This window comes from Cheilinus undulatus, linkage group 5, assembly GCF_018320785.1.
Source record: "Cheilinus undulatus linkage group 5, ASM1832078v1, whole genome shotgun sequence".
NCBI classification, from domain to species: domain Eukaryota; kingdom Metazoa; phylum Chordata; class Actinopteri; order Labriformes; family Labridae; genus Cheilinus; species Cheilinus undulatus.
In genome coordinates, this window is record NC_054869.1 from 22,299,757 (window position 1) to 22,320,240 (window position 20,484).

The following is a 20,484-nucleotide window of genomic DNA, read 5'->3' on the forward strand; positions in this document are numbered from 1 at the left end:
ACTGAACGCTTTAAACTGTGTCGGTAGGTAAAAAAGGCCCTGAGTGCCTGTGAAATGTCAGCTGTGTTGAAATGAGTTTTCTGTCTGTTAAAGATGGAGCTCCTCCAGGTACTGAGAGAAATCCAAGCAGAAACATGTGGCAGGAAGGGCAGTAATGAAAGTTGGGTTCGTTTGAGGACCAAAAAAATCATAATTTGGTGGTGATTTGGGGGGGGGTGTACTTGTGTGGTACGTTAAAAACAAATTGTGATCAGCAGTTTATGTAATTAACTCATCTATTAAGCTTCTTATCTCTCCTTATACTTGATTTTCAACCTGTAAATATGCATAGCCAAAGATGCGATATAGAATAATAAAATGTTATCAAAACTATGAAGATTTGAAACGACAGTTATTCTTCCTGAGAAAAAACAGCAAGAAATAATAACTACTGAGGATATTCCTATTATAAAAAGATAAGCAAGATGTTTGGCTATTATAGACCAGTCTCAGTTCTGCTTTGTACAATGAGGGCCACTATGAACATCATGCTGTTTCATTTGTTAGTATTTTTTATCTTTCTTGATTTAATTGTCTGCTTAAAGTCACATCATAAATGCACTGCATCTGATGTGAATCTGGTGATTATAGTGTTTGTATTGTATGTATGTGCTATGTTGCTGTTGGTGTATTTGGGTGTGTCTTTGGACTATCGGATTAATTAAAGTCCCTGTAAAGGGATAAAAAAAGATCTGTATTTTACTTTGTTGTATGGCAGGCTACTGTTTTATAAAACCACCAGGCCAAATTTCAGTCATATTAAACACCTCTAAATTTATAAAATTCAGATTGAAATGAGGCAGTGATATCTTGGTCTTAGATGGTGTAGGTGTGCTGGTTGAATGAATCAAAGCCACACCCACTCATAAGAAATAAGATCCTCTCAAATTTTGGCAGGAATAGAATGTGCCCATCATCGTATAGTTTTACTAAACTTAGCATTGCGATGCTAACATACACTAGGGATTGAACTGTGGCTGGTAGAGAGAGACAGTCACAGCCTGCTTCTTTTAATCATCCCGAACTAAAAACAAGTAAAATATGGATTAAAACATACCTTCAACAGGCAAGATGACTGTTCCTGCTGCATCTGGTACAAGTGAAAAACAGACAAATTCTCCAGCAATTAGACATCCCCCAGACCTTATAGTGAACTCTGATCAGAGCGCAGCTGCCTGGCTCTGTTCCAAAGCAGAGAGACAGAAGTTGGGGATTAGATTTACTGTTTTCTGGCACAAATGTCTCTGTTATAATACTTTTAATAACCCATAGGCTACTGTGGCTGATAGATATGTTTGTTAATTTTCAATGAAGGCAGTGACATCAGCCAACAACACTGTATTGAGATGAACTGCTCTGTGATTTTATATCATTGTAGGGGTTAGGGGGGCAGGGTAATCCCCATAGTGACCGGTGATGTCATGGAGCACAGATTTTGCCCAAATTAAACCAAGTCAGGAAAGAGGTGAAAGGCTTTCTAACAGTCTAAATACACAATTCAGTCATATAGCCTAGATCTCAGTTTTTCACATGTTTACAGCAACCTTATTCCAACATATCTAGTGTGTTAAGACACAAATTCTGGATTTCAATTTACAGGGACTTTAAACCCATTGTTAGTGACTGAGTGCTTTCAAGGGCTATACTAAACCAGTTTCTAATTTAAATAATGTGTGGGAGGATGAAAATTAAATTAACATGTAAGCATTTCATACTGCTGTTAACTCTTTAATATACTACTGAGGAAAGTGCCTACATTCCTCAGGAATATTTTGAGGTAGAATTTTTACCATACAATGTGATTCAATATGATACAACATGATGCACTTTATTGTCCTGATAGAGGGATTTGTCCTCTGCTCCACGCATTTTTCCGCCTCCACAGAAGAATCAACAAATAATCAGAAAACCACAGAATGCGTATTGCATATTACCGTCATTGCACAGGCCTAAAACAAAAGTAAAAGATAAAAAAAATATGCGAACACTTTTAAAAATCTTTTCTCTTACTTGTTTTCTTTAAGTAAAAAGCTAAGGAGACAGAGGTCTAAAGATGTGGCGACACACTACAAGCCTCCCAGGTCTGAATTTGGAACATAATAGAAAGGTCACACAGCACTTGAGTTTGACGCCTGTGAGTGACAGCAGCTCTGAGGGCGCACACACAGACACACAGCTCCCCTAAATGTTAATGTTCCCACATGGATGACTCTCTGATTTCATTACACTCTGGTGGCTTTAGATGTTGCTCCTAAATGTCTCAGCAGTTTAGATGGCTGTGTCCTTACTCTTTGTTTGATGGTTTAAACCTCATGAAAGTAACACGGATATGATGAAGACAACTAGTGCATTTGTTTCTTTGCTGTTAATTCATTTCTTCGCTCTCAGGTGCCGCAGCTATTTCCTTGGGTGCAGAAGAAAGCCACTAGAGGGAGTCACAACACACCACTCACTCACTGTGCTGTACAGACTGTATGCCTGCAGCCAAAGATGATAACAGCTTATAGAGGAGTCAAACCTGATTAACCTATTCATTAAAGCCAAGACGTCAATCAATACCAACAAAAATATCAACACATGACAGAATTATTACACATTGACCGAATGATCTGATGGCGTGTTAGGTTCCTGATGTTTGTGTGCAACAGTATGCAGTCAATGTGATAGTGTGATCCCTTCACAATAAAAGTCACAAAAATAATAAAGTTTAGGGCTAAAACTGTATAGAGTCTATGAAAAAAGGAAACTGTATTTTAAAAAAGGAGCTTTTCAACTTTGTCAATTCAGAATGTTCCCTCTTTCCAAAACAAAATTTGTCAAATACTACACTAAGTTTGTATACTAAGTTAGAATTTCAGTGAAATAGTTTAAGATTTAGAGACATTTGACTGTAAATAAATAGTCATTAATTATAGAATTTATGTAGTTTTATTTCAAGTGGTTGCTAGTTATTTATTTATTTCAAACAATAAATTGGGTCTAATGTCAGCTCAGAACTTTGATCTTGATACATAATGATTATGGGACAGAGAAATTTAATTTCAATCTCCACTTGGACTTTTTTTTCTATAAAAAGCTGTTTTTGAGCTTACACGTTGATTAAGTCTGAGAGTGTGAAAACTGTTCAAGCTGACAGAAGTAAAGATGGCCAGCTGATTTCCTTTAAGCTGTTGTGTGACATGCAAATGTCGTCTCTGACCACACAGTGATCTGATCTGAAAACACTTTCACACAGAGTGCCCCTCTTTAGACAGGAACATAACATTTAACTAAACCTGTGCAGAGAGCACAGTTTCCCTGACATGTGTAATATGAAGTCATATTAATGTGGACCAGCTTTTCCTTCATCTGGCTGCGGAGGCCCTGTCTGGACTGCTGCCAGCCCCCCCACCCTCCTCTGTTCCCACATCAGACCACCTTACAAACTGGAGGCTGTGCTAGGGGGGTAGGAATGTATTTTGCCCTGTGTGATGTGATTGTTTGCAGAGGAATGGGTTGACCTTGCCCTCTTATGCCACACACACATGCACACACAAACACATGCAAACACACTTGCCCCGGCTGAGCTGGAGGTGTGTGAGACAGACCTGCTGAGTGCAGGAGGTCTGGGACCCCCGTCACCACTTCCTCTAGACAGAGAACAGAGGATCCAGTCAGCTGAAGTCAGGATGGGACAATAATGAGCCGGCCAGCCTCCACAAGCAGCACCTTCACCAGCAGCTCATTCCAGGTAAACTGTCTCCATTTGCATTTCCTCCATAAAGCAGAAACCTAAGGATTATATGATATGGGACAATAAGACACAAAGAAACAATTGTGACATTTAATTTATTAAGCCTGCTCAATAATTCAAGATTTAAAAGACAAGTTAAAGATAACCTCTAACTTCAATGAGTGTCACCTGTGGTTAAGAAAACCAACAGATGTTGCTGCTTTGTGGAGTTATTGTATCATTTTAATTGTATGGGGTAGAATTTTGTATAATTTAAGTCCCTGAGTGTGACGTTAGATGTAACTGTAGGCCTAATTACTCACATCCTTTTAATAATAACCCACTGTTTTTTTTTTTTTTTTCAGCATTAATTGAACCTTGATTTACTTGTTCATTATGAATTTTCAAAGGTATATTTTTTTGGGTTTGAAGATACGTTTTAGTTTTCAGAGTGAGAAAGTTTTGAACGCATTATTTCTAAATTAACTTTGTGATTATAGGGCTAAACCGACCGGGCTTAAGATGCTATTTGGATACGTTTGGCCTTACAAAAGAAATATCAATCCTTTGTAAACTTTGTTTGCCCCATATTTTCAAAATACACATCAAAATTGGCTATCTGTATAGAACTACAACGAAAAATCATCAGTTTACCTGTTTGGATTTTATTCGATAAGTAGCCCAAAAAGTGACCAATTTATCTTTAATTTTATTTGTTTATTTGTCTTATTTATTTATGATCGAACAGTGACGAACTGCTATTGAGAAACATTTGAAATAACTTTTCAGACATAATTCCTTCGATGTAGGCTACTGAATTTCCCATTAGAAAAAAAAAAAAAAAAACCTTTAAAGATAAATTTCAAAATAATATGACGGACTAACTTCCTTACGTTAACAGAATGGTTAACTTCTCGAGGTCGTGACGTATTACGTAATTACTGCCTAATCAATATTTGGATACAAAAAAATATTTCAATCCTATTTTTAAGATTTATATTTTTACACCTGAAATACTTAAAAATAAGAATCAGTTTTACTTTTTAACGGAAAATGATGTCACCTGTGGTGACAAGCGAGATTGAAGAGACGTTTAGGCTAATTGTCCGTGGCCTGTTTAAAATGATTAAATAATGTAGAATAATAAAGATACTAACAAGAATAATACTACTACTTATAAATATTATTATGATTGCTATAATAATAATATTAAGCTCCTCCATGCACTTACATAGTCCGGAGGGTTCATGGGCCTAGCTATATTTTCTAAGCTAAATTCGTTCAGATTGTCTGGACTTAATTTTGGAAGCTAACATGTTAAAGCCGAATTCTGGTATTTTTTACAGTGAAAATCAGGGTATGTGTTAGCCTTTATTATGCAAATAACAAGGATTGTCTTTAAAAATGACTACGGTTAATATTTTGAGTTTTCTTTTACATCTGTTTGGCTAGCCAACATGATTTTTAAACTGTCTGAAACAGACCTCCATTAAGACTTCATGTAAACAGTCATGATGGATGTGATAAACATGAGGACAGCGGTTGATAGCTACATGAAAGTTTAGGGATTTTTTTTCACAGTTCAAAAACATGATACATTTGTTGCTTTGTTTGATTTTGTGTCAAAGACTCAGGAGGCATTAGCTAAATACAATCAATTTCTAAATTGTTCATTTGCGATGTCACGCAGCGAAATTGAAGACATCGTCTTTAAACACACCCAGACTAAATGTCTGGAGTGTAAATAGGCTTATTAGTAGGGTGTCAGAGCCGATTTTACACACATAGGGCACGGATCCAGACTCACTGCCGCTTGTCGTGCTCTGCAGGTTGTGCACCGAGCTGCGGGTGATCGGGGCTCCGCTTACTATCCAGGAATTCACTGTTTAACACAAAACTGCAGAGAGGGATGCTTTTGGTTTCAAAGAAACACACGTGAGCAAATGACGAAAGAGTATGCTTAAAGCAATGATAAAACATTTTACTTTGGTAAAGTGGTTTTTCATGATGTGTATTGGCTTCACAGCTTGATCTCTATTTTAAAACTTTTAGGCATCCGTAGGCTATTTTCTTTGGGCTAACTCAAACTAGCATCTATAGGACCCCTCTTTTAAATAGCATTTATTTAAGTGGGGTGAGTATCTTTCCACGCACTCTGTGATCATGCTGATTTAAGTAATCAGGGTATAAAGAGGGAAGTCTGAGCTGTAGAAATCAATAGATACGTGTAGCCGAACGGAGAGATCTGACATGTTGTGTCCCCCCGGTGACCCCGTCAACTTTAAACTCTGGATGCCTCGGTCATCTCAGTAATCCAGTCAAAATGATGCTGCTGGTGCTGCTGAGGATGATCGCGCTATAGGCAAACCTATAATCTACTATGAGGTAATACGTCTGTGTAAGATGAAGCCTGGGTTATTTTGCATTTTAGGAAATGCACAACAAATCACCATCACATCCTTTGTTTTAATCTCTGACATGATTTCTCAGCGCCCAGTGGCTGCCGGGAAAAAATAAATCTGATCATTTTTGATCAACGTCTACTTTTAGGGACAGAGATGATTGATCCCAAAGTTGTCTGAAAATAGTCCCTTCTCCTTTGCCTTTGTAAGCTGTAAGGTGGTCGTTTCATACTGCTGGTATATATAAGATTATGTCATTTTAAAATCATTTAATCTCTCTGCTGTTTCATACATAAAAGTGATCAATCAGGACATTTAGCCTATTTTTGCGGATAATAAATGACTCAACAGTCACAGGTGATAGGCCCATGCTCTTGTGTGTTGGGTATGAATGAGATAAGTCCAGATGAAGCGCCTGTAGAATAAGGTGAGAAATAGGAACGTGAAAGTTTAATAAATGGTTTTATATAAATCATATTCAACCGAGTGCGCTTGCGTCTGTGTGGATCCATGTCTGCTCGTCTATGTGCACACGAGTGTCTGAGTGTGTGTCTGTAAGTGTGTGTGTTTGTGAGTGTGTGATTGGCCAGTGTCACAGCCGTGGTTGTGGCAGCAGACACGGCTGCTCGGCGCAGACCTATGGGAGCGCAGCGCACGCAGGAGGGGGGAGGGCGGAGAGTCTGAGGCGGACTTGACTCCATTTGTAATGAAGGATCTGATGAGCGGGGTTCAGATCAGGGCTGCCACAGAGTGCACGAGGCCAATAAAGAGAGGAGCGATAGAAACGAGGAAGAAATTACCTCCACTTTAAACGGATCTCGTGACTGGGGACGGCGGAGCGCACGAGACGCGGTCTGCGCGCGGAAACAGCAGACAACAGAGCGAGAAACAAGCCGGGGGATTTCTGTGTCAGAGCTGCACGAGGAGGACATGGTGGATTCTTGAGGATCGATGCTACAATAAGTGAACATTTTGGGGGTTTTGATTCAGTGGAAATCAAAGCTGCACGCATAACGCAGGCGGGCTGCAGAGCGCGCGGGAGCAGGATGAGCGTGTTTTGTGCGCGGAGGTCAGAGCAGTGCGTTTGAGGTAAAGGCCCGCAGGGAGACCATCCAAAATACACATACACACGCACATCGCAGACAGGCGCTGGTTGGCTCAGTTGATGTCACAGATCTGTACTTATTATGGCTGTTTAAATGTGTAAACAGCGTGCAGGCTGTAGTTTGATTCAAGTAATAGTAACATACTAAGAGCAGTCACGATCCAGTTCTCTGAGACTTAAAATGAAACATTTGTATTAATGTGTATATAATGGCCACTGTGGCTACACAACATAGTTTGATTTGTGTAGTAACAAAGAAATTTGCATGTTGGGCAACACGCTGTAGGCTACTGTGCAAAACAATGGTAAAATTCACGATTACACATTTTACTAGGCTAAGTGTGTTAACACTTATCTCCAGTTAGTGCTACTGCCTCAGCTGGGTTATATAAAACATGTTATTATGCCTTTGTGCTAAGAGAAGGGTGCAAGTATGACGCTAGTAGCGTTTATGTTTAAGATTATTGATCAGTTTTGCTGTTAAACCTTCAACTGAATGCAGTGATTCTTCCAAACGAAGGATAGGAATTAATAATCCAGGCCAACAATGATTTAAAAGTATATTTTCATCTCGATTCCTTATTGTTTTAGTAGCCTACGTAACAAAAATGTCTAAATATTTTTTGTCATAAAAATAGTTTTAGAAGATAAAAAATTCGCTCCTCTTTATACTCTTAATAGAGCTTAATTTAATCTGGGTATTTCATTGTATTATAAAATGTTACGGAGAATCATCCAGTATCAATACACTCTTAAATTTTAATATCATAACAAATGTTTCACACAGTAAAAATGAGCAAGCATGCACATTATTTATGGGGTATTGTTTATGTGTGTGTTTCAGCGGGACATGGCAAACGGAGGAGACCAGTTCGGCCTTGCAGATCGTCCGGACTCGGACTGCATGGATTCCCCAGAAGACAGCAAACAGGAGAAACCGAGCTTCAACTTGAACTCACCATCTTCACCGCAGACAGCTTCCAGCCAGCAGGTACAGGCCTGTACTGAAGACCAACATGTAAATGATAGGCCTATCTTATGGCATAGCACTCTTTTTCTTGTGAAATTTAATCAAAAACCACGAAGTAAAAAAAAAAAAAAAAAAAGAAAAGAAAAGGGAAAAAAAGACGTGGTTATTTTTGTGAATGCTACTCCGAGTCTGGGCAGCGTAAAGCCCATGTAGCAGCCCATGAATCATTAGGCCTGTGTCAATAATCACTTTAATTCTGCCAAATCTGACAGTAATCTTGGAATCCTGTTCTCTGGATTTAAATCGTCTTAATGTTCACTTGTACTTATCTCTGTCTATGATTTTTATACAGGGGATGGAGGGCATCAAAGTTTTCCTCCATGACAGAGAGCTTTGGACCAAGTTTGATGAAGTGGGAACAGAAATGATCATCACTAAGGCTGGGAGGTATGAGGCTTTATCTCTTCACCAGAGGTGGTTCTGTTTTTCTAAATTGTCGGGTTTTATCAGGATGTGCTTTTATCAACAAGCTGCAGAAAACACCGGAAGATAAAGAGTTTTTCAAATCTATGTTTTTATCTATTTTAAATGAGACAACCTAAAGAAAAAAAGTTACCATGTTGACTTATTTTTAAACTAAGGTGATGAAGAGTGTTGCGTTTTTGCCCCTCGTCTTTACATAGGAGGATGTTTCCTAGTTACAAGGTGAAGGTCACAGGACTCAACCCCAAAACCAAATACATCCTCCTGATGGACATCGTGCCCGCAGATGACCATCGCTACAAGTTCGCTGACAACAAATGGTTCGTATATGTCTAAATCAACATGTGTATACAATCTAAGCTCATGTTTACCCTTGCACTCAGCACAATGACAACATGATCGATCCCTTTGTTGGGGAACAATTATGTGAAATTTTAAAGTGGAAGATGACTTAGAAAATAATGATAACACAACCAATACTAAACCAAGTTTCATTGGAGGTGTAGGTCACTTCCCTGTGTGAGATCTGAGTAGACTTTGCTGTTGTGGTTCAGTCCTTTCTCTGTCTCTGTACGGTGTAAAGCTCGGGTCTCTCCTGCAGACCACTGTGGCCTACTTCCCCGCGTTTGCCCTCGTGCTTGCCCGGCGGTTAAACCGGAGTAAGAAGGGGTCATCGGGCGGACAGACGGCAGAGACCGGATTAAAGTCTCCCATTCAATGTTAGCATTGTGCTGCGGGGAAAATCTCAGCGATACTATGGACTCTACTATAGGCCTATACCCTGCCTGTCCAGATACCAAACACTGGGACAGTATGGCACTGCTCCGAGCTTGGTGTCTAAAGCCTGCCGGCTTCTTTAACATGACACGTGTGGCATTGTATGGGCGAGGGGTCACATGTCCATGCAACGCATATTAAATTCTAAGATATCATATTCGAGTCATTTTGATTAAATAAGACATTCATGTAGCCTTTTATCTTTATTTTTATTGTGACACGCCTAGCAGTTTTGCAGGTATGGGCCTACAAATCAAGCTTTCGCATATTCGTAAAGGCCTTTACTTTTAGTTACAACCAGAAATGCTTATAGTTAAACTGAGATACAGCATGCTATTGTTATATAGACCAAAATGAGTTTATTTGAAATGCATCGGAAAAGTAAGATGTAGACAGACCAAGCATAAAGAAGCCATCCTGTAAAATTTTAATATAGCCCAGTGATTAAAAATTAATGTAGACAAAACGGGAGCTCCAACAGGTTGGCCCTAGCCACCCTCCTTTCTTGTTATAAGCAGCGAATAGTTGAAATAGTTTTCACTTTGTTTGTTGGAGTATTTTTCTCAGCAGATGAGCACCTTCTTTTTGTTCTGTATGGCGCTTTACAACAATGAGCCTGTTAGCGATTATCAAAGAGGCTAAAGCACGTTTAGTTGGGAGCGAGATAATTTGATTCAGCTAAGCTGTGGCTTCAGTGTAAAAGTGAGCAAAACAAGGTGCATTTTGTGTCCGTCTAATTAAAACACCAGCTCTAGGCCTCCTGCTCCACGGGGCTCCGGTCAAAGCAAAGCAGACAACCCGCTGTGACCCACTGACTGTCAATGTCTCACTGTTTTCCCATCTCCATCCTATAGGTCAGTAACGGGAAAGGCGGAGCCCGCGATGCCCGGAAGGCTCTACGTTCACCCGGACTCTCCCGCCACCGGAGCTCACTGGAGCCGCCAGCTTGTCTCTTTTCAGAAGCTAAAGCTCACCAACAACCACCTGGACCCCTTTGGACACGTGAGTCTGAGTTTTTGATAGTCCATAAACCTATATTTCGTAAATGTGTCTCTGTTTCTCCAAATGCACAAGATAAAATAGTTGTCGATTAAAAATAGTAACTCCTTCAAAGTGGTAATTCTGTGCCTGCTTTTGGACTTTTTGGAATTAAAAAAAAATGACAAGGGCTCAAATGAATAAATACTGGAAAACGGTCTTTTGGCCATATCTAATCGCCCATAAGGTCCATTTTAAATAATCAACCTCGAGTGATGTTTTAAATGTAAACAGAGTGATTACAAAAACTACAGCCGCAGGTCCAGGCTCGTGCAGCTCCCTCTACTAAGTGTAACTCAGCAGACATCACAACACAGCACAAATCACCGCGAGGGCGCACACCTCTCACGTCCGCCATTGTTCCTTGTACACTGCACGCACGAAGTAGGCTATGTACTTTACCGGAGCACCTTGAGGAGTGACATGTTCACCAACGAAAACAACAAGCAGGTGAGCATGCGTTGTTTGCGTCACGGTGCACAGTGTGCGTGCTCAAACCAAGCAATAGAAAAATCATCGTTTATACTGGGTGAATTAGACGATTTCAGGGACTTTGAAATCCATTATCTAATGCTGTCACCGGTGGAAACGTCACTACGGTCAAATTGCCCCCGCTGGATAAATTAACGTGCTCGCGAACTTGCGCGCACACGCAGAGGGCCATGATCAAATTAAAACCCACTTGTAGAGTTGAGAGCATCCGCGAAATTATTTATGTGAAATCCCAGTATGAAGATGATTTGGTTTGACATTACTGCCTTTTACATGGTTACTGTTTAATATATAAACAAAACCATGCAGCCTAAAACTGACAACACATGACTTTTAGTTTCTGCAAGGGTAATGAGCAGCTTGTTTTATAAAATGCAGGTAAGTTGAAACTTTCAGAATAGCTTTACATTTGCCATTTTATGACCACAAATCATTCAGTTGAGGGTAGAAAGAAGTCATAGCCTCCATAATGAATTAAGTGAATAAAGTACACTGTGTGTTATACTCTTATTAAACCTTTGATTTGCTGTTTGGTTCCACAAAACACTTAAAAAAAATTATGAGCCAAATCATAAATGTGTGACTGGAACTGTTTTTTTATATGCATAATGGGTAAATAACGGTATAGAAATCTTTAAGTAATTCATAAAGTAATTCAATAGCTGCAGCTCTGTGCACATATAGTAACTTGCGTTTACCCTCCACCTTGCTCCATTTGTGTGGTTTTAGACTGGGACTGGACCCCCAGCATCTGCCTGTTGGTTTCTGGAAACATGACATGTCCATCAGTCTCACCTTCTCAATCTCTCCCCTGTGCAGATAATACTGAACTCCATGCACAAATACCAGCCCCGGCTCCACATAGTCAAGGCAGATGAGAACAACGGCTTCGGCTCCAAAAACACAGCTTTCTGCACCCACGTCTTTTCTGAGACCGCCTTCATCGCTGTGACGTCCTACCAAAACCACAAGGTGAACATAACACAAGACACAGCACTATAAAACACAGGATATCCTTTTTTAAAAGTAAACTACAATAGCATAAAATGGGATTTTTTTGTCATATTGATTTGACAATTAATACTTTTCTACTTCATCCAAAATTACATCATAATTGAAGAAATAGGTTTCACAATCTCATGTGGACAGATCAGAACTGTTCTACTGCCAAATTTGTGACAGTTTTTATAAATCTGTAGCTTTGCTTTGATCACTGCCACATTAATACTCCAGGCTTTGCAAATACACACCAACACAATTCTATATACACACAAACACACACCCGAGAACAAACATGTTTTTCTGTTTGTGTTACTGTTATTTGTATCCGGAAAGTTAATTTGCATTTTTCCTGTTATTTTTCCTTTCTCGGTATTTGTAATCAAGTCCAGAGCTAAACACTCCTGATGTCTGTGAGTGTGTGAGTGATAGTTTGTGGAGTGTGAGTGTGTGTGAGGGAACACATGTGGGAGGGAGTGTGTGAGCCTAGGTCTGTAATGACCTGTTTCTTTCCCTTGATCTTGGCTGATGCCGTTTCCTCGTCGTCTCCTAGAAAGACAGACCGCTAAAGCTTTAAGCTCTCTGTTAATCTCTGCAGTTTTCACAAGAAGGCTTCATTACCATCATTGTCCCAACCAAATAATAATCATATCGATGTCTGCCATGCTTTTTCTTGATTATACATAGAACTTGCAAAATAGGGTGTAAAATCTGAATCTCTACAGCTGTGTTATGGCACTCTTATTGCCATTTTATTTTAAAAGTGCAATGGAACTAAAAAGAAAAAAATCTAAATTTTAAAAAGTGTACACTCTTGTACTCAAGCAACATTTATTTTCAGTAGTAGATACAGCTATGTAGTGCACTAAAAGGTAAGAATTGTACTTTATCAAATGTATAATTAATAGTAAATACCAGTACATTTTATTGTAACTGTCATAATTGCGTATTAGAATCATTTTAGTAGGACAAAATCAATCAGCTTGTGGGATTCCAAATTGTCGATTTTAAGTAATTATTTTTGTGGAATTGTTATTCCATCATAATTGCAACAGCAAATACAGTCGGTGTCAAACTTCTCATTCACTTTAACATGGGTGTGTAAAATTCAAAGTGAGCCCGTAGTTTCCTGGAAGCTATTAAAGCTATCGTCCCTTCAAATCTGGTTTTGACCTGAGCTTATTTCCACTTCCTGGCTGTGCAACGGACACTCAGCCCCAAGGTTTCCCTCCATGACATCACTGGGAAAAGTTGGAGGACTTAACATCAAAGCTGCAGGCTCTGGACCTCTAAAAGCTTTGGCCTAAAATCCTTAAACCTGGCGGCTGTTTGGATAAACAGTTTATTCAGTGTCAGCTGGCGAGGACGATGTCCACTCCATTTTAAGCGTCAGCCACTGAGGAATGTCGGCCGTGGAGAGCTGAAGCCGGACGGCTTTTAACATCTGCAGAGCCTCTGACTAAAAAAGTGAACAACTGACTTCAAGTCAGTGAGGAGAAGAGTGGAAATGTGATTGTGTCAATACTGTCAGGCTTATGTGTAAGTTCAAATTTCCTCTTTTTTTTTTTTTTAGATTACTCAGTTGAAGATTGAGAATAATCCCTTTGCTAAAGGCTTCAGAGGCAGCGACGACAACGAGCTGCACCGCATGGCCAAGCTACAAGGGTGAGTGTGTGCTTTTGAGCCTTCATAAGAAACTGTTCTTCTCTCTGAGGGTTGTTATGATAGGGCACATATGGTTGAAGACATTTGGTGTATCTATGCGTGTGTATGTGTGAGGAGCCAAGTGGTTTAAAGAGTTGAGAGCCATTGTCACCTGAAGGTTGATCTTTGCCTGAAAGCTCGTCCAGATTGTGCGGCACAAACACAACACAGCAAGCATCAGGCCCTGCGCTGCATTGATGGAAAGATGATCTCACCATATTGCTGCTGGTCTATTAGACTGTCACTGTGCATCAGCTGATGGACGAACATGGTGTCTGTCTGCTTGCTGAACTAATCTTTATTCAAGTGCTGTTGTGGCAGGCAGTTTAGAGATTTTAACAAGCCAATGGGAGAAGTGGAGGAGGAGGGAGACCCCGGTGTTATTCTGCTGCAGAGGAGAGCAGAGGAGAGTCTATCTGAAGTGACACATGGATGGATGTTTATTTTTAGACCGGTGTATTATCTCACAGCAGCACGGACTGCATGCGTGCACGAGTGTGTGTGTATTTCACTATCTCAGTGAGAGTCAGAGAGATGCAGTCGGCTGTCCCCTACATACCACAGAGTTCACAGGGAGGGCAGTGTGCACAGAGAGAGATCTGAGCTGAAAGGATTGAGAACAGTTAAGTAGACTTGAAAGAAAAGGGAAAGGAAAAAAACAAGATGGCAAATAATAAAAGCAGAGAATCTGTGTACAGAGTGAGGAGAGACAATTTAAGCAGCAAACCTGAAGCCAAAACAATATCAGATGCTATTTATCACCTCTATTGTAATTTTCGCCGCCATCTTTTTTCAGTAAGGACTACCCCGTGGTTCCACGCAGTACAGTCCGCCAGAGAGCTTGCACCACCGGGAGCCCATTCCGTGGGGAGGGCCGGGGTCTGCGGGCCTCACCCGAAGCTGTCAGCTCCCCCTACAGCTGTGAGAATGGTCTGAACAGCAGCCCTCAGGAGCTGCTGAGCACTCCCCCAACACACTACATCCTGCCTCACCCGCACCTGCAGCACGGCCAACAGTCACAGGTTTACCACTGCACCAAGAGGAAAGGTAGGCTAAAGCATGCTCTCATTACCTCTCAGCTGTAAAAACAAAAGCACACATATTTAATATATTTAATGGTGTTAGAATTATTTTTTCTTCAAATAATGGATTTAAGTGTGCATTTCTCTCTATCAGAAAGTTATTTCTAACTGGTGGATTGTAAAAATTTGTTTCCAAAAAATATAATTTTCTGAATTATACAATTGGTGATAATGAACAAACACTAATATACTGAACAAAATACTGTAGTTAAAAATATTCTTACAAAGAATCATTTTCTGTTTGCAAGTATCCTGCAATTTGAAAAGCTTAAATGACATTTCTGTAGTTTTCACATGTTTTCAAAACTGTCTAGATACAAACACAAGCCTGTTGATTTAGTAACTGTCAGATAGCCCAATCAAAATAGGACAAAATAAGTCACAACATCTGATTGGTAATGCCATTGTTGCAGGAACAATATGTTTCCTCCTCTACATGAGTGCTCTATGATCCTAAATTTCAGAGATAATGAATGCAAGCAACAAGTTAAGTAATGATTTACAGGGATTATTTACATGTTTTTGTAGTCTGCTATGCAGAATAGAAACCACTGGCTGCTTGAGGCGGAAATCAACCTAAGCACTAGAGTAACATTAATTTGTTGTGAGACTGACATTCAGTTTGTGTTTACCAGCTGTGTGTAATTAGCTTTAGATTCACTACGGCAGCAGCTGAATTAATAAATAATTGATTTATTTGCGTGTCTGCTCATTTACACATACATGCGTGGGTTTATTCAGACATTCAGCTCACTGAAGCAACATCCAGAAGAACACTGACCTTGAAACTACTTCTGCAGTCTGCTGGTCTACTTTTATTTGGGGAGAGTGTCAAAAGATTTTTTTTAAAAAGTGTAATAATGTTTCAAAAAGAAAATAATGAGGGTATAAAACAATGTGTAAGGCTGTTGCGAAGTTCAAGCTAGAAAACATTTATTACATAGATAGATACTTTATAGATCCTAAGGGAAATTCAAGTGTAACCTGGATAATATTAGACACATTATCTGGTTTATACTAACCCAATAATCAATGAATCACCTGACACTTATTATTGGTACTTCAGGGCAACTATCAATTATTAGTAGTTCATGAAATCGGTAACAAATATTTAGAACTAATATGTATTCGTCATGACGTACAAAATGTATTTTATTTTGCTAAGTAAAATTACATTATCAAAAAATTAAGTAAAATGATACATTTAGCTCTCGTTCTACCTGCATGAGAAACAGCACAGAGCAACACAGTAGCAGCAGGAAAACAGGAAGTGATACCGTAAGCATGCTGTGGCACCCAGTCTTAAGTGTTTATTGGCTAGAGCTCATGTTACATCTAGCCAATTAGATTGTGTTGTACACAGGATATTTGGTGAAAATAAAGCTAAAGGGAAAGAAGCAGCAGAACCAAAGCAACACATGTTTTTATTCATTAATGTTACAGATTATCCATAAGATAAAATGCAGATACCGATAATCAGCCAAATGTTAAATGGGCATCAATAATCAGGCATGCCAATAATCTGTCTACCCTGACTAACTACAGAACTATTTCTAAACAAGGTACATAAAGGATTTCAAATCTGGATTGTTCTACTGAGCAGAATATTCTTAATTGATGGCAAGTAAAGCCTACTTAACTTTATTTTGTTTTATTTAAGTTATTTCAGAACTCATACTTACACTCACACAAATGTAAACTGCTGCTGCATAAATACAAATATGTATTGAGCTGGTCAGCAGTGAAGAGCAGAGGCAGTTGGCTGACTGTGGCCTTTCCCACACAGACTGTATATGGGCGGGCCATTTGGTGTACCTGTTGACCAATTAAGCATTTTAATTTTATTTAACCATGTAAAATTGCTGTAAGCTATTAATATACTTGTCATCAATGTCTATCTCTCTGCTCCTCACGTACATGTTGCAATATGATGCAGGAAATGAAATCCATCAGAATTAAAGATATAGCCCATCCAGAGGCGGACTTTACCATTAGGCAAAGGTAGGCAATTGCCTGGGCCCCTGGACTACCCAAGGTCCTGTGAAGATATAATTACTTTAACCCTTCCTCCTGCACCAGCCGATGTTCTGATCGTTTGGAATTTTAGGGGTTAACACACTCATTAAAAGCGCAAAATATGAGGTAAATTCAGTCATGTTATAGACTGTTATAAAGAGGAGAATCTCAAGAAGCTAGCAAAGTCCAGCAGTAGGGTTGGCTCACAGACACACAGCAACAGAAACAAACCCTTCAGTGTATGGAAAACAAAGGAACAAATCAAACTCATAGTGAGTGCTGCCTGCTGTAATCCTGGCATCAGATGAAGGCAAGGGTCCAACAAACAAAACTAGAAACTTCATTTTAGTCCCCAAAACAGGCTAACTAAAAAAAATAATTGATAAGAAGACACTGCTTATCTCCAACATGAGAAATTGTGCGTTTGGTTTTCAGCTTGTCATGTCTGATAGGATCTGTAAATTTAAGAAAGTTTACCCTCTCCGTGCCTCATGGAGTGTAGGGATCAAAACAAGCACACCCATGTGATCCTGTGGCCTGTTTTGGATGAGGAATGTTGGACAATTTTTGAGAGGTTTAAGTTGGGAAACATGACCAACAAGACTTGAAAAAAATCCAAAGTGGAACATATTTTTTAATTTGAGATAAACATGCAAACTTGGTATATAAAGCTGTCATGACATTTGGTTACCAGATGCCCATTTAGAGTCTCCAAATAGACATTTTGAAATATGTCGTCTTGTATCAAACACTTAAAGCCTTTTGTCATCTTTGCATTTAAGTTATTGTCATACAAATTCTCCAACTACGAGTCAATTATCTGTTCTTTTCTAATCTATTTTAATTGTCTAATATGGAAAATTGGAAATTCTGAGTAGGATACTTCCCAGTTATTTCTACTTCTCATTCCCATTAAAAAAAATCCACACTGTATATTTTTTCTGTCTCTGCAGAGGAGAACTGCTCTTCAGGAAACCGCCATCACCCCTACAAGAAACCCTTCACTGGTAGCTCACCAAGTGAGGGTGAGTCCTACTATCACCCTTCCTCCTACCCTCCCCCTCCACCTGGCCTCTCCAACACCCCCGGCCTGGGCCTCACCGACTCCCCCTACAGCTCAGACATGGGACAGCGTCAGGCGTGCATGTTTGCCGGCTCAGAGCCCAGACTGGATGAACTCAGCTGTACATCCTGGTCTTACACCTGCCCGCTCCCCTCTGCCATGACCCCTGTGGACCCCTACCCGCCTTACACCCCACATCCCCCCTACAGCTCCAGTCCTCAGGGCTCTCGCCTCAGCGCTATAGCCCACCAGAGCTCACCTCCGCTGGGTGAACACATGGCCCACAACCCTTATCAAAGCCAGAGCTGCGGACCTCCTCATCAGAGCTCCCAGAGCGTTCACAGCCGGCAGCTCAGCCCTCCTCTCAGAGAGTACCCCCGCTACACGCCCAACCTGTCCCCCCCCCTCTACCACACGCTAGAGACGCACACACACATCCGATGTGGGGTGCCAGAGTGGAGTGCGGCCTCGTAATTAAACCAGAGGACATAAAAAAGACTCAGTGAACAGAGATTCCTTGTTTCATATTCAGCCACCCTTCTGCAAGATGCTGCACAGCATTCTGACTAAATGTGATATTATCTTTATAAAATAATTGTTAAAGATGTGTTTTTGTGCTGTGACAAGAGGTTTCTATTGTAGTCATGTTCACCCCTGTGCTGGATGGAGAACCTGGACACCTGTGACGCTTCCACTGCAGGACAATCAGAGTTGTTCTACAACATAGAGACTGGTGTCATTCAAATGTTTGCACTGTGTCCTGGTAAGACTGGCCACTCTCCTCTCATTGACTCCCACTCTCTCCATTGTGAAGGATGTTAATTGTGACCCACTGTCAGACAGGCAGTAACATTTACTGACCAAAATTATCTCAGCTTTCACAGCTGAGCCCGAGGGAGACTTTTTTTGTTTCAGCTACGTGCTCAGTGTCAGTGAAGGAGAAAAGGCATGAGTGGTGTGTGCGTGCGTGTTTGTATGTAAAGCCTGTGTCAGCTCCACTCAAAGATGCTACGAGTTAATTTCCAATGAGACAGGCAGCAGTGGCTGCAGGCACTGCGCCATAGAGATAAACAGTTTGTTTAGACGACGCTACAGGCTGAAGGACCTGTAAACACTCTTTCCACTGCATTCTGGGTAAATGCACTACTCAGCGTCATGCATCTGTCACCGCTGTCCTCTTAGTCACCCCCCGCTGGCCAATCAGGTTTGCTCGTTTACAGGAAGCTAGCCAATAAGCAGGCGGCTTTCTTTTATCCCCAGCTGACCAGTCATAGCTGGAGTGCAGCGTGTTTTATTGTGTGCGTGTGTTGGCCCATTTTTGTTTGTTTCTGAATTATTCATGAATCCAGTGTTGATCCTTGACATGCGAGGATTGCTCAGCAAACAGAGTCACAGGGCTGGAAATGTGATAATATTGATGCACCAACCCCTACAATATTCATTACAGTCCCTGTTTTTAAATCTCCAGACTCCCTGCAACATCTATACAGCTTTTAAATGCTTTGGGTTAAATATGTTACGTGCCGATTTGGAAGGGAATCATTGGTGGCACTTCTTGATGAGCAGACACAAGCTGAGATTTTTGTTTATTTTATGTAATGAAGCAGTTTTTATACTTCTGCAGGCATTTTTCATGCAGTAACAGGGCAAACATTAGTAATAAGAGGGCAGATCCTCACCATTCCTTAATATATCTTTGATTTCTGTGTGTCTGTGAGTATGTGTGCGTATAAAAATGAGATTTTTTTATAGCCATGTTCCTGCCTATAGTATTTATTACTCTAGATTTGTAAAGATTACTTTGTTGTATTGTTCAGAGAGTTTTGTGTCTCTTTGAAGGTTCGTCTCTGCTTTCACCTTACATCTCTAAGTGGTGATGAATAGTTGTGATAAATGAACCAAATTTTCTGTCCCATGGAAATAAAGATGGATTTATATACAAAAATGAAATAAATTTTAGAGAATTTTGTCAAGTGCTTGAAGTTTTCTTCTTCTGTGATGAGAGAAAAACATTCCCAGTGAGTTGTTTAAAGTGTGATCAACACCTCAGAGGTGAGGACTCTTTAATCTGAAGAGCAGTTTATCAATTTCAGTGCATGTGCGAATACCTGCCTCACATGTATGTCCAGAAAATTGTCCACAAAGCTCACAGACCGAATCAAGCATTTTGTTTGAAGTGTGTACAATTGGTATGGGTAATGGGGTGCTGTGCATACCCTGTTTGCCTCCTCTTATCTCTGACAGGTTGTTTGGCATCACCGGTCTACTCCAGATGGACCCCATCACTGACAACCTGCTGCCCAGAGAGAGGTGGGGTCTGCCAGGATGCAGGACAAATGAAGGTGGGGGTGCCTCCTCCTTTCTTCTCTCCTGACTTTCATGTTTCTGCGCCTCTCTCAGCTCCCCTTGCACCTGCTCAGAGTTTACAACACATTTGCATTTGAAGAACAAATAGAAACAACATGCAGAGATTTATTTGGAAAGTTTAAATTGTTAAATGTCTTACCCAGAATTTTCATTTAACTGCAAAGTTATGTCAGCTGTCACACCTCCCCTTTCTCTCTCCCTCTCTCTCTTATACACCATGAGGCCAGAGGTTAAG

General features: G+C 40.3%; 1 protein-coding gene across 2 annotated transcripts; it reads left to right on the plus strand.

Annotated features, from left to right (window-relative positions):
• Window positions 1-6,881: 6,881 nt before the first annotated feature.
• On the plus strand, window positions 6,882-19,851 carry LOC121509272 (T-box transcription factor TBX5-like). 2 transcript variants are annotated; one of them, XM_041786510.1, is made up of 9 exons: window positions 6,882-7,242; window positions 8,103-8,276; window positions 8,581-8,675; window positions 8,912-9,031; window positions 10,343-10,490; window positions 11,838-11,990; window positions 13,591-13,682; window positions 14,518-14,768; window positions 17,773-19,851. In XM_041786510.1, exons 2-9 carry the CDS (start codon window positions 8,109-8,111, stop codon window positions 18,354-18,356), a joined length of 1,611 nt encoding a protein of 536 aa, XP_041642444.1. In that variant the 5' UTR covers window positions 6,882-7,242; window positions 8,103-8,108; the 3' UTR covers window positions 18,357-19,851. The 2 variants fall into 2 exon arrangements, with proteins under 2 accessions (XP_041642444.1, XP_041642445.1); XM_041786511.1 differs by having other exon boundaries at window positions 8,103-8,249.
• The last annotated feature ends 633 nt before the right edge of the window (window positions 19,852-20,484 follow it).